The sequence below is a fragment of the Lethenteron reissneri genome, chromosome 57, assembly GCF_015708825.2.
Source record: "Lethenteron reissneri isolate LAM-NWPU_2019-01 chromosome 57, ASM1570882v1, whole genome shotgun sequence".
NCBI classification, from domain to species: Eukaryota; Metazoa; Chordata; class Hyperoartia; order Petromyzontiformes; family Petromyzontidae; genus Lethenteron; species Lethenteron reissneri.
The window spans coordinates 3,712,371-3,725,205 of record NC_083835.1 but is presented as its reverse complement, the minus strand read 5'-3'; the positions used below and the strand labels follow the sequence as shown (position 1 = coordinate 3,725,205).

At 58.3% G+C, this 12,835-nt stretch overlaps 1 protein-coding gene across 4 annotated transcripts in view; it reads right to left on the bottom strand.

The window, feature by feature from the left end:
• The window catches only part of LOC133357257 (mitogen-activated protein kinase kinase kinase kinase 4-like), a 143,464-nt gene that overhangs the window by 36,993 nt on the left and 93,636 nt on the right, over window positions 1-12,835 (bottom strand). For all 4 annotated transcript variants that reach the window (XM_061575108.1, XM_061575110.1, XM_061575109.1 and 1 more), the window contains exons 4-12: window positions 12,699-12,824; window positions 9,642-9,752; window positions 8,870-8,960; window positions 8,098-8,228; window positions 6,312-6,366; window positions 5,042-5,120; window positions 4,516-4,691; window positions 3,857-3,929; window positions 3,295-3,517 (exon numbers count right to left, since the gene is read on the bottom strand). In XM_061575108.1, coding sequence (XP_061431092.1) covers window positions 3,295-3,517; window positions 3,857-3,929; window positions 4,516-4,691; window positions 5,042-5,120; window positions 6,312-6,366; window positions 8,098-8,228; window positions 8,870-8,960; window positions 9,642-9,752; window positions 12,699-12,824 — 1,065 coding nt within the window. The remainder of the gene's footprint in view (window positions 1-3,294; window positions 3,518-3,856; window positions 3,930-4,515; window positions 4,692-5,041; window positions 5,121-6,311; window positions 6,367-8,097; window positions 8,229-8,869; window positions 8,961-9,641; window positions 9,753-12,698; window positions 12,825-12,835) is intronic.

Sequence of the window (12,835 nt, the reverse complement as noted above, 5' to 3'; positions counted from 1 at the left end):
CCCCCGCCCCTTGTTGATTCTGTCCAGTCAACTTCCTTTACGACACCGCTGTTAGCCACACTTTGCGGTTATCTACATGTCGGATCGCTGGGGAAATATCAAGGCGTGAAATCGTCAAATTTCACAGCCGCGTTTCGTCACAGCACGTTTGCCGGCCGCGTGTCGATCGATACACCGATGTCGCTGTATTAAAACGGATTCTTACACTCACGATTCATGCAATGTTGCACCAAAATTAGAGGCCGTTACCATTTGTACGACACGGGGGTGAACAAAACTGCATGAACGTGACGGAGCCAACGAGAAACGTTGCAAACGAGACTGGGAAAGCAACGTGGGGAAAACTGGCCGCGGTCACGCGGCTTGAAACGTAACGTCAACATCGCTAGTCTAATATAAAAAACAAAAACTCCGATGGCAACGGCATGATGTTGGAAAGCGACGTGGAGTTCAGCCGCGTGTGCACCGTTTCTCTTCCCCGTTCACAGTTCCGAGTTTAACACGAACGGACGGAGCCGTCGGGCACCCCCCCCCCCCACCCCGTTCAGAGCCGACAACTCACCTAAACATATAACCGACGGCTTCATGAAACATTTACACGTGGCAGCCACGTCACAGCCTGGTAATCAGTGCTTCCCTTGCGGTCCGCCTCCAACTCCAATTCACAATAAAAGCTGGAAAGCTGTCACGAGCGGCGGTCAGACGCTCAGCGACACGCGCTGGGCGCGCCATCCGGAGGTCGCCGGTTAAATTCCGTCTTCCTGGCAAGCCTCCGTGACTGCTCACCGGTGGCGAGGAGATGTTAACTACCTCGCCTTGCATGCGGGAGGTCGTTGGGTTCGATCCCGACCCTGACGCCCGCTGTATGTTTGGAGTTTGCGTCTCTCTCTCTCTGTGGTTGCGTGGATTTTTCTCCGGGTCCTCCGGTTTGTTACTCCGCATTTGGAATCAACGTCACGGCGTTAAAGAATATATGGCTGCTATAAAATGTCCACGTGATAAAGATACTTTGTTGAGCTATCAATTGTGGCCAGGTCGCTTCTGAATAATAAGTGTATATCCCAGTGTGCTTTGCCTGACAGGACAGGGTTAGTTCAGTTGTATTTGTCTGGGTCAAGTATTGCCGCCAGCCTCGGATCGACTGGGCCGGTTGTTCTCCAGTGCGAGTCGCAAGCAGCAAGACAACTTCATCCGAAAGTCGTGTTCATATCGGATCACAGGTAGGGGGAGTTATTGCGACCCCGTGTTACGGGCGGACGCAGGCGAGTGAGTGGGCGAGTGAGTGGGCGAGTGAGTGGGCGAGTGAGTGGGCGAGCGAGTGGGCGAGTGAGTGGGCGAGTGAGTGGGCGAGTGAGTGGGCGAGTGAGTGGGCGAGTGAGTGGGCGAGTGAGTGGGCGAGTGAGTGGGCGAGTGAGTGGACGAGTGGGTGGGCGAGTGAGTGGGCGAGTGGACGGCTGAGTAAGTGAGTGTGTTGTTGTGACCTGCAGTGTGGTGCTTGAACAGCGTGGATGAGACGTAACGGTGGAGGAATCAATGAGCGATGTTCAGGGCAACGGTTACCGAGGTAGTAGCAACAGGAGGGTAATGCAAGGAGGCGACTGACCGCCGGGCGAGTGAGGAGCGAGCGAAGCGAATGGAGTGAATCAGAGAGTGCTGGATCATCAATCGCCTCCCCAACTGCTTTGCGTTAAATCTTTTATCAAGTACAGAGCTAGCAACTGGCTGCTCCAGCACAGATATGGGTTCGGTGGGCAGAGTGGAGGGCGGAGGTGGAGGAGGGGGTGAGGGAAGGAGGCTGGATGATTGATGAGTGTGTTGGAAGGTTCTTTTTTTACTTTCCTCAGTGCGCACGGTTTTGATTTTGTTCTTGTTCAATCCGTGTGCTCGGAGAAAGCCGACGCACGTACGGCAGGGTACACACACACACTCAAAGCTTCCGCACAGGTGGAGTCAAGAATCCATTGGTGCACTGCCATCATTTGGCCACCTCGCAGCCCAAGCCGACACATATTCTGATTTGCCTCTTGGGGTTGAGCGGAGACGCAATGGGCAACCCGACTTAGATTCCTGGACACAGCTGACATCGGTGGCGGGGCGAGTTCTGAACAGGTCCTGAACGTCCACCCCACCCTTTTTCCTTCGCCAACACAGACTAGCTTGGCGAGGTACGGTCAACCAGTCCCCATGACGTGACGTGGGCAAGACACTTCATCCAACCGTGGATTGGCAAAGCGCGGTGACGTCACGATCATTGCACTCATTCGACCACACTTCACCACCGATAGCAGTCGGTACACGCTGGCGGTGAGGGAATGGCCATGCGCCGCCGGGTTACATCTCCGCAGGGGATCCCCTCGGGAAAATAAAAAAAACCGCGCTGCGGGGGGCGGCCCCGTCAGCGGTGGAGGCGCCGGTGGAGGCGCCGATGGCGGCACCGGGCGGTGGAGGCGGAGAGGGAAGAGGGGCGAGGGAGCGGAGCCTCCAGATGCGAAGTCGCGCTTGACCCTTGACCCCCGACGCAGAAGTCGGACGGCGTTACGCGCCGAGCGAATCTGGCAAGTGCCGTGAGCGAGCGAGCAGCGGGCAGGCGTGGGGGCGCATCGAGGGGCAGAGGAGGGGGGCCTGAGAGGGGTAGAGAGGCGCGTAGAAGAGCCACAAAAGCCACAGCCACCTTTTCTGATCTCCCTGTGTCCATCTCAGTCTCTCCGTCCCCGTGTCCACCCCCCCCCCATGTGTCTCCATCCTCGTCTCAAGTAATTTTACAGCTCCATGTCTATCTCCTTCTGGCTATGTTCCATATCTTCATCCCCCCGTGTCCCTCCCCATCGTGTCCCCCCCCCCGTGTCCCTCCCCCCGTGTCCCTCCCCATCGTGTCCCCCCCCCCCCCCGTCCTCCCTCCCCCCGTGTCCCTCCCCCCCCCCGTGTCCCTCCCCCCCCCGTGTCCCTCCCCCCCCCGTGTCCCCCCCCCCCCCCGTGTCCCTCCCCCCCCGTGTCCCTCCCCCCCCCGTGTCCCTCCCCCCGTGTCCCTCCCCGTGTCTCTCCCCCCGTCTCCCTCCCCCCGTGTCCCTCTCCCCGTGTCCCTCCCCCCGTGTCCCTCTGCCCGTCTCCCTCTCCCCGTCTTCCCGTCTCCCTCTCCCCGTCTCCCTCTCCCCGTCTCCCTCTCCCCGTCTCCCTCCCCCCGTCTCCCTCCCCCCGTCTCCCTCCCCCCCCATGTCCTTCCCTGTGTCTCTATACCCCAGTCCCCACGTAGCCATCTCAGTCTCGACATGTCCCCCAGTCTCCCCCTCGTCTCACCTCCTCGAGGTGCCTCCTCTGCATCCGCTGCAGCTCCAGTCGGCGCTGGCGGTCGGCCTGCAGCTGGCGCTGCACCTCCTCGCGCTGCCGCTGCTGCAGCTGCTGCTCGGCCAGCAGCTGCTGCTGGCGCCGTACAGCGTCGGCGCGCTCGCGCCCGCTCTCCTGCTGCAGCCGCAGGAAATCCTTTCGCAGCGTCGACTCCCCGGCCACGTTCACGATGGAGCTGCGCGGAAGGACACCGAGGGTCGGAGGCGCCGCGCGGAGGGTGCGGCGGGTCGAAAGGTCAACGGTCGAGGGCCGTGTCACGTGGCCGAGCGGGAGGTAGCGCACACTCGCCGCCCGTTGCAGAGGTTTGCGGTTAGAACCCAGCGGGTGCCCTGGTTAATGCTGCCGCGTTTACGAGCCACACAAATTACAATCCGTCTATTTCACTGCGGACGTTAAAGATCCCGTCACGTTATTCTAAGGCCATGTGTGTGCAGGCGTGAGTCTAGAGTACGCCGTGCGAGCCGTCGTAAGCCGAGGGTAGGCTGTGTGTGCCGTCACGAGCCAAGTAGCAAACCTTGGTTCTCCTTCTTGGTGTGCGTCCGTCTCCTCCTCTTCCTCACTTCCACTGTATTCGTACTCTGTCTCATCTGCCACAGGGACGCAGATACAATCATTCCTCCCATTCTCCTTTCCGGAGTGGTGACCAACACTGCCATACGTACAGGCACGCACAAACACAGACCGATAAACACACAGCCCAATAGACACAAAGACCAACATACAGACGGACAGACTAACCAACCAGCAGACATACATCTGACACACAGATGAAAAAACACTGACAGAAAAACAAACACACACAGACCAACCGAGAACCAGGCAGACAGACAGACAGGGTACACGAGGGGATGGGTGGCCAGCAACCACGCACGTCCGCCTTTGTCTCCTCAGTGGCGATGTGTTTTTACACACCGCACCAGGTACTCATTTGAGACCGTGTCGACCTAGGCGAGGCCCAGGACCGGTTCAAATAATCGTCGCTGGCGTTGGTGGCCGTTAGCGGGAATCGAACTTGGGTCGCCGGGTTCGTAGCGCAGTAGCGCGCTAACAGCTGAACGGACTAGGCGGCACAAACGCCGGCGTACGGCCGTGCACACAGACGACAGACGGACGGCCGGTTAGAGGAGCGGCCTGCATGCGTGTACGTTGAGGAGGGGGGGGGGCGGCACGCACCCTTCTCTCCGCGCTTCTTGCGCGTGCGGTCGATGTGGTCCTTGAGCTGGATGCGCACATTGCGCTCGTTGGGCTGCTCGCGGATGAACGGGTGCTTGAGCAGCTGCTCGGTCGAGGGCCGCTGGGTGTAGTTCTTGATCAGGCAGTTCTCGACGAAGCTCAGGAAACGCTTTGACCTGCGCGTCGAGGACGAGGAGATCGCGCTCGTTCGTCAGGGTGGAGGGGTGGGGGAGAGGCTGGTGTGGGTGGCCAAGCACCGGTGGCGATGTTTGCACACCGCACCGGGTACTAATTTGAGGCCGAGTCGACCTAGGCGAGGCCCAGGACCGGTTCAAATAATCTTGACGACTGGTGTTTTGTGGCCGTGAACGGGAATCGAACTCGCGTCGCCGCGTTTGTAGCACAACACGTTAACCGCTGGCCATATACACTTGTAATCGACACACGCTTCGAAGTGACACGCATTTAATCGACACACGCATCAAGCGACACACGCATCAAGCGACACACGCGTCGCACCGCGTACCATTTCTTGGACTTGAGTCGAGGAGGCTGATTTCTCGGGATGAGGAAGAGGGCCCTCATGGGGTGCATGTCGCACAGCGCTGTGGGAGAGTTTGTCAGACGCAACAAAAACCGGGAAAACAAATTGGGAACCGACTACTCGCTACTCTTGTGCTCGTTCACCCGGGGAAGCCTCAACCGAGCCTCATGACACCCTTTTTTCAGGAGCGTCCCCGCAAACTTTTCGCAACAGGGGGGGGAGATGATTTGCTACGTGAGTAATTTTTTTTTGGGGACGGAGAGCGACTCAGCCGTGTGGCATATTACCCCCGAGCTCTGCGTTCCTCTCTATATATCGATTTGTTATCAGCCAACGACTGAGTGTATGTACACGTGGGAGGAAACCGCAGCACTCGAGATAACCCACTACGCGATGCGGGCGTGCGCGCGCGATGGGGCAACGCTCGATCCCATACAGCCGGAATGGGTGGAGTTCGACATTTTTGCCGTGCCCCCTTCTCCAGGCGAGTCGGGGGAGGAGTGGGGGGGGACGGCTCCTCCTCGACCCCCACCCACAATCAGGGGGAGGGGGGAAGAGGGGAGGGGGGAAGGACCTTCGCAACAACATCCGTGTGCGGTGATCCACCAACCGACTCGCTGCCCGCACAAATGCTAGACGAGAGAACACGCATGTGGAGTGTTCTCTAAACGAGAAAACACGCGTGTGGCGTGCGGCGTGTTCTCTAGACTAGAGAACACGCGTGTGGAGTGTTCTCTGGACGAGGGAACACGCGTGCGGCGTGTTGTCTGCACGAGAGAACACGTGTGTGCGGCGTGTTCTCCGGGCGAGAGAACACGCATGTGAGCGTGTTCTCTGGATGAAAGAACACGCGTGTGGAGTGTTCTCTGGATGAGAGAACACGCGGGTGGAGTGTTCTCTGGATGAAAGAACACGCGTGTGGAGTGTTCTCTGGATGAAAGAACACGCGTGTGGAGTTCTCTGGATGAAAGAACACGCGTGTGGAGTGTTCTCTGGATGAAAGAACACGCGTGTGGAGTGTTCTCTGGATGAAAGAACACGCGTGTGGAGTGTTCTCTGGATGAAAGAACATGCGTGTGGAGTGTTCTCTGGTTGAGAGAACACGCGGGTGACGTGTTCTCTAGACGAGAGAACACGCATGTGCGGCGTGTTCTCTAGACTAGAGAACACGCGTGTGCGGCGTGTTCTCCGAGCGAGAGAACACGCGTGTGTAGCGTGGCCACCACCAGCAACAGGACGGGGGGTAACTCACGGGGGGCGCCTTCTGCCATTTCCATCGCAGTGATGCCCAGGGACCACAGATCGCTCTGTCGGGAATAAACACGGAGCGAGGTTACAACCGCCGCCCCCGGCTCCACACGCCGCCGAGCGTCATCGCAGCCCCCCGCCGCGGCCGCATCGTTCACCTCTCCGCTTAAGCGTTCAACAAACTAAAAAAATAAATATATTGTTTTTTTTACACAAGAGGCCCGCTGAGCAATACAGATCTTTGTCAGAAGCGAACTGGCCACGCACACGATGGCTCATCGAAGTGGCTTATATAGTCACGCGTGAGAATTTATAGCAGCCAAATGCTCTGAACGCGTGACAGTGATTCTACGCGTGGAGGGAAACACCGGGGGACGCGGAGAAAAATCCGCGCGACAACGGGGAGAGAGACACACAGGAGTCAGGCGTCGAGATCGAGACCACCGCCTCCTGTGTACCGGACGAGGTGGTTAACGTCTCGCGACCGTGGCACCCAACTCGACAGCCGAGCGAGAGTTGTCGTTATTTTGCGATATCGATCGTCCAATTTGAAAAGCAACGGGAAAGACGGACGACGTCACGTGTTCTACGTGCGACTAACTTCAAGCGGTCCGGCACCCCCATCTCCACCACCCCCCCCACGCTTCTCATCACTCGGCACTCCCTTCGACAACCCGCACCGAACGGCGGCGGCGTTGGTGAAGTATCGTCAAACAACCGCCGGCGACGAGTCGTCGATTGACGGGGGGTGGGGGGGGGGTTTGGCGGGTGCCGTGCATTTATTAACGTCTTTATCCTTCCACAAACGGAAAAAAAAACCTGCAGCGCCTCGGCCGTGGCCATGTGCTTCGAATCGGAGCAGCAACGAAATAAATAAATAACCAAATCGCCACCGCGGGAGAGAGATGAAAAGCCGCCTGCCTCCCTGTTCATCGTTACCGGCAAAAAGCCGAGGGGGCGGTTGTTGTTGCTTTAAAGTTGACCACCCCACGGGCACTCCTGGCCACGGCACCACGAAAACTCGTGCCCACCCCCCCGTGCCCACCCCCCCACCGCAAATTTAATTTCTGTCGAGCGATTCGCGAAGTATGCGAATGACGTCGAAGCGTGCCCAGAGCGACGGCTACGTGAAGCGAGTTTAACGGCAGGCAGATTCGACGGAGGGCAGGATGAAAGAGGAGGGGGGGGGGGAGGGGTGCCACAGTGGCTGGGAGATGTTAAGTCCCTCGCCCGCTATGCAGGAGGTCATTGGTTCGACCCCGACCCTGACGCCTGCTGTATATTTGTAGTTTACGTGGTTGACTCTCTCCCCGTGGTCGCGTGGATTTTTCCCCGGGTCCTCTGGTTGTTCCCTCCACATTCAGAATCGACGTCGCGCGTTTCGAGTATTTGGTTGCTATGAATTTCCACCCGATAAGCCACTTTGTTGCCGAGCCATCAATTGTGGTCAGGCCGCTTCTGAAAAAGAGCTACAGAGCTCAGTGGGCCTTACCTGGTGGAATAAAAATAGCTTAGTTTAGTTTCAGGAGAGACGTGGAGAGACGAAAATAGCAAATCGCACCTTCCAATGGTGTTTTTCGCACAATCTCATTCTCAACGGAGAGCAAGGGAAGATGTGCCATGTTTGCGCTACGCGCGAACCGAGCGAGCGACGGCGGCGGCGGTCGTCACCACGGCAAGAGATTATCGCCGGAGGCCCACGAAGCCCAAGCGCCTCGGGCCTACAAGGACCGGGCCCCACCGACGGCCTCCGCCAACCGGCCGCGGAGGCCGCGAGCGCGTCGACGTACGCGGTAGTCGTAGGTGGCGTCGGGGTTCTCGTCGCAGGCGATGACCTCGGGCGCCATCCAGTAGGGCGTGCCGATGAACGTGTTCCGGCGCCCGACCGTGCGGTCCAGCTGGGCGCTCACTCCAAAGTCGACTGCAGGCGGGGGGGGTAGGGGTGGGAGGGGCAGCCACGGTGAACGAGAGGGTGAGTCGCGACGAGCGCTACGGGGGGGGATCGCGATCTCTCTCTCTCGCTCCCGCGGCAAACACGACTGTTACACGTCGTACCGTTGTGCTGCATCGCTATTCCCCCATGGCCCCGTGCCACCCCACGCCCCCCGCCCCCCCCATGCCCCCCATCCCCCTTACCCAGCCCTCCCACTGTGCCGTCACGAACCCGCAGCAAGTAGAACGGTCAACGCACACGACCCGCACGGTGTGCGGGGAGGTCCGTCGCCCGTCGTCTGAGGATTGACCCACATGGGGCTGCGTGTATGGAGTGTGACACGGGGTGGCGGCCTTGCCGATGTGGCGGAACGGTCCCACGAATGTCCAAGTCCCTTCGAACCATCCGCCCCACCCGCCCGCAGCACCAACGGGCGCACCGACAGTCAGTCGCACGGCGGGGTCGCAGTGCGGTGGCCGCCGGCATGGAGGAGTAGGCCAAGTACCCTCTAGAGGGTCTCTACGCAGCTCCTTCTAGCGGAGGACCCTTCCGCCGGCAGTGGCGCGAGAAAGCCATTGCAGGGCTGCGCCGTTACCATTTTTTTTTGTTTTGGTATGGAGGAGACTCACCGAGCTTCACCTCGGCGTTCTCGGTGAGAAGGACGTTTTGTCCCTTGATGTCCCTGTGGATGACCTTGTGGACGTGGAGGTGAGCCAGACCCTGCAGGTTCGTGCGGGGTTGGGGGTGGGAGACAAGGCACGGGCAGGCACGTCGTTAATTATCGGCGCCGGGAGACATTCCACGCAAGCCCAGGGTGTGCACGAACACTGCGCTATGCGGGGTCTTACATCGCAGTGTTCTTCACTAATATTCAGAGGGTGGGAGGCCACATTCGCCGACAAGACATCATCGGTGCGAGGGGGCTGCCACGCATTTGAAACCATAGAGGGTTTGACAGCACGAGTCGACCTAGGGGAGTCCCGGGAACAGCTCAGATCATCGTTACTGGTGCTGTGGCCGCAAGCGGGTATCCAACACGGGCCGCCGGGTTCGGAGACGGGAGGAGCGGTGGGGAGATTTGATCTCCCTCATGGGATCGATCCCTGACCCCCGACGCATCTTCCGGTTTTCCCTCCACATTCAGAATCAACGCCACGCGTTCAGAGCATTTGTGGCTGCTATGAATGCCCACACGACGACAAGCCGCTTCGTTGGGCTATCGGTTGTGACGGCGAGGTCGCTGCTGAAACAAAGCTGCCTGGATCAGTGAGGCTTTACCTGGTTAAAAAGTCATCTTAGTAGTTTCAGTGGACACACCATCCCCTCCCCCTCCAACCGTTGGTTTGAAAGGCAGCGACAGGAGACGGGGCGTGGGTCAAAGGTGGACAACGTGCTCCTTACCCGGAGGATCTCCCGGCAGATGTAGGCGATCCAGTCCTCCTTGAGGCTGTTGCCCTTCGTGTTCTTCACCAGGTCGGTGACCGAACCGGCGCCGCAGAACTCCATCACCAGCTGACGCGACGGACGGCAAGAGGGCGGGGGGGGGGATGGCAAGGAGGGCGGAGGATGAGTTCGCGTTTAACATTCGTTACGTACGTGTGTTGAACTTCTTTCGCACCGTGCGTTGCCGAGCGAGCCAATCGGCGGTGCGGCTCGTCACGTGGACCTCTGCCTGCAGTCCGCCGACAGGAAGCCGGAATCCAGTTGCCCAGAAGAGGGCGGCAGAGATCACAACCGACGGGCTCTACTTGATGAAGGCCTCGTAGTCGGTGGCGATGTTGCGGTGGTGAGTAGGTGAGTAGGTGAGCGGTGAGGTGAGTGGTGAGTAGGTGAGTAGGTGAGTGGTGAGTAGGTGAGCGGTGAGTAGGTGAGTGGTGAGGAGGTGAGTGATGAGTAGGTGAGTAGCTGAGCGGTGAGTAGCTGAGTGGTGAGTAGCTGAGTGGTGAGTAGGTGAGCGACCCCTCACCCAGAGCTGATCATCGTGCCCCGGCGGGCTCTACTTGATGAAGGCGCCGTAGTCGGTGGCGATGTTGCGGTGGTGAGTAGGTGAGTGGGTGAGTGGTTAGTAGGTGAGTGGTGAGTAGGTGAGTGGTGAGTAGGTGAGTGATGAGTAGGTGAGTGGTGAGTAGGTGAGTGGTGAGTAGGTGAGCGGTGAGTAGGCGAGTGGTAAGTAGGTGCGAGTTGAGTGGTGAGTAGGTGATTGGTGAGTAGGTGAGTGGCGAGTGGTGAGTAGGTTAGCGGTGAGTAGGTGAGTGGTGAGTGGGTGAGTGGTGAGTAGCTGAGTGGTGAGTAGGTGAGTGGTGAGTAGTTGAGAGGTGAGTAGGTGAGTGGTGAGTAGTTGAACGGTGAGTAGGTGAGCGATGAGTTGGTGAGCGGTGAGTGGGTGAGTGGTGAGTAGGTGAGTGGTGAGTAGGTCAGTGATGAGTAGCTGAGTGGTGAGTAGGTGAGTGGTGAGTAGGTGAGTGGTGAGTAGGTGAGCGGTGAGTGGTGAGTAGTGAGTAGGTGAGTAGGTGAGTGGTGAGTAGCTGAGCGGCGAGTAGGCGAGTGGTAAGTAGGTGCGAGTTGAGTGGTGAGTAGGTGATTGGTGAGTAGGTGAGTGGCGAGTGGTGAGTAGGTTAGCGGTGAGTAGGTGAGTGGTGAGTGGTGAGTAGCTGAGTGGTGAGTAGGTGAGTGGTGAGTAGTTGAGAGGTGAGTAGGTGAGTGGTGAGTTGGTGAGCGGTGAGTGGGTGAGTGGTGAGTAGGTGAGTGGTGAGTAGGTGAGTGATGAGTAGCTGAGTGGTGAGTAGGTGAGTGGTGAGTACGTGAGTGGTGAGTAGGTGAGCGGTGAGTGGTGAGCGGTGAGTAGTGAGTAGGTGAGTAGGTGAGTGGTGAGTAGCTGAGCGGTGAGTAGGCGAGTGGTAAGTAGGTGCGAGGTGAGTGGTGAGTAGGTGATTGGTGAGTAGGTGAGTGGCGAGTGGAGAGTAGGTTAGCGGTGAGTAGGTGAGTGGTGAGTGGGTGAGTGGTGAGTAGCTGATTGGTGAGTAGGTGAGTGGTGAGTAGCTGAGTGGTGAGTAGGTGAGTGGTGAGTAGTTGAGAGGTGAGTAGGTGAGTGGTGAGTAGTTGAACGGTGAGTAGGTGAGCGATGAGTTGGTGAGCGGTGAGTGGGTGAGTGGTGAGTAGGTGAGTGGTGAGTAGGTGAGTGATGAGTAGCTGAGTGGTGAGTAGGTGAGTGGTGAGTAGGTGAGTGGTGAGTAGGTGAGCGGTGAGTGGTGAGCGGTGAGTAGTGAGTAGGTGAGTAGGTGAGTGGTGAGTAGCTGAGCGGTGAGTAGGCGAGTGGTAAGTAGGTGCGAGGTGAGTGGTGAGTAGGTGATTGGTGAGTAGGTGAGTGGCGAGTGGTGAGTAGGTTAGCGGTGAGTAGGTGAGTGGTGAGTGGGTGAGTGGTGAGTAGCTGAGTGGTGAGTAGGTGAGTGGTGAGTAGTTGAGAGGTGAGTAGGTGAGTGGTGAGTAGTTGAACGGTGAGTAGGTGAGCGATGAGTTGGTGAGCGGTGAGTGGGTGAGTGGTGAGTAGGTGAGTGGTGAGTAGGTGAGTGGTGAGTAGGTGAGTGGTGAGTGGTGAGCGGTGAGTAGCTGAGTGGTGAGTAGGTGAGTGGTGAGTAGGTGAGCGGTGAGTAGGTGAGTGGTGAGTAGGTGAGTGGTGAGTAGGTGAGTGGTGAGTGGTGAGTAGGTGAGCGGTGAGTAGGCGAGTAGCTGAGTGGTGAGTAGCTGAGTGGTGAGTAGGTGAGTGGTGAGTAGGTGAGCGGTGAGTAGGCGAGTAGCTGAGTGGTGAGTAGCTGAGTGGTGAGTAGATGAGTGGTGAGTAGCTGAGTGGTGAGTAGCTGAGCGGTGAGTAGGTGATTGGTGAGTAGGGAAGCGGTGAGTAGGTGATTGGTGAGTAGGTGAGTGGTGAGTAGGTGAGTGGTGAGTGGTGAGTAGGTGAGTGGTGAGTAGGTGAGCGGTGAGTAGGCGAGTAGCTGAGTGGTGAGTAGCTGAGTGGTGAGTAGGTGAGTGGTGAGTAGCTGAGCGGTGAGTAGGTGATTGGTGAGTAGGGAAGCGGTGAGTAGGTGATTGGTGAGTAGGTGAGCGGTGAGTAGCTGAGCGGTGAGTAGCTGAGTGGTGAGTAGCTGAGTGGTGAGTAGGTGAGCGACCCCTCACCCAGAGCTGATCATCGTGCCCCGGAGGGCTCTTCTTGATGAAGGCGCCGTAGTAGGTGGCGATGCTACGGTGGTGAGTAGGTGAGTAGGTGAGCGGTGAGGTGAGTGGTGAGGTGAGTAGGTGAGTAGGTGAGTGGTGAGTAGGTGAGTAGGTGAGTGGTGAGTAGGTGAGTGGTGAGTAGGTGAGTAGGTGAGTGGTGAGGAGGTGAGTGATGAGTAGGTGAGTAGCTGAGCGGTGAGTAGGTGAGCGATGAGTAGGTGAGTGGTGAGTAGGTGAGCGACCCCTCACCCAGAGCTGATCGTCGTGCCCCGGAGGGCTCTTCTTGATGAAGGCGCCGTAGTAGGTGGCGATGTTGCGGTGGTGTGAGTACTTCTTCAGCATGTTGATCTCCAGCTTGATCTCCTCCTCTTCGTCCTGCCAGACAG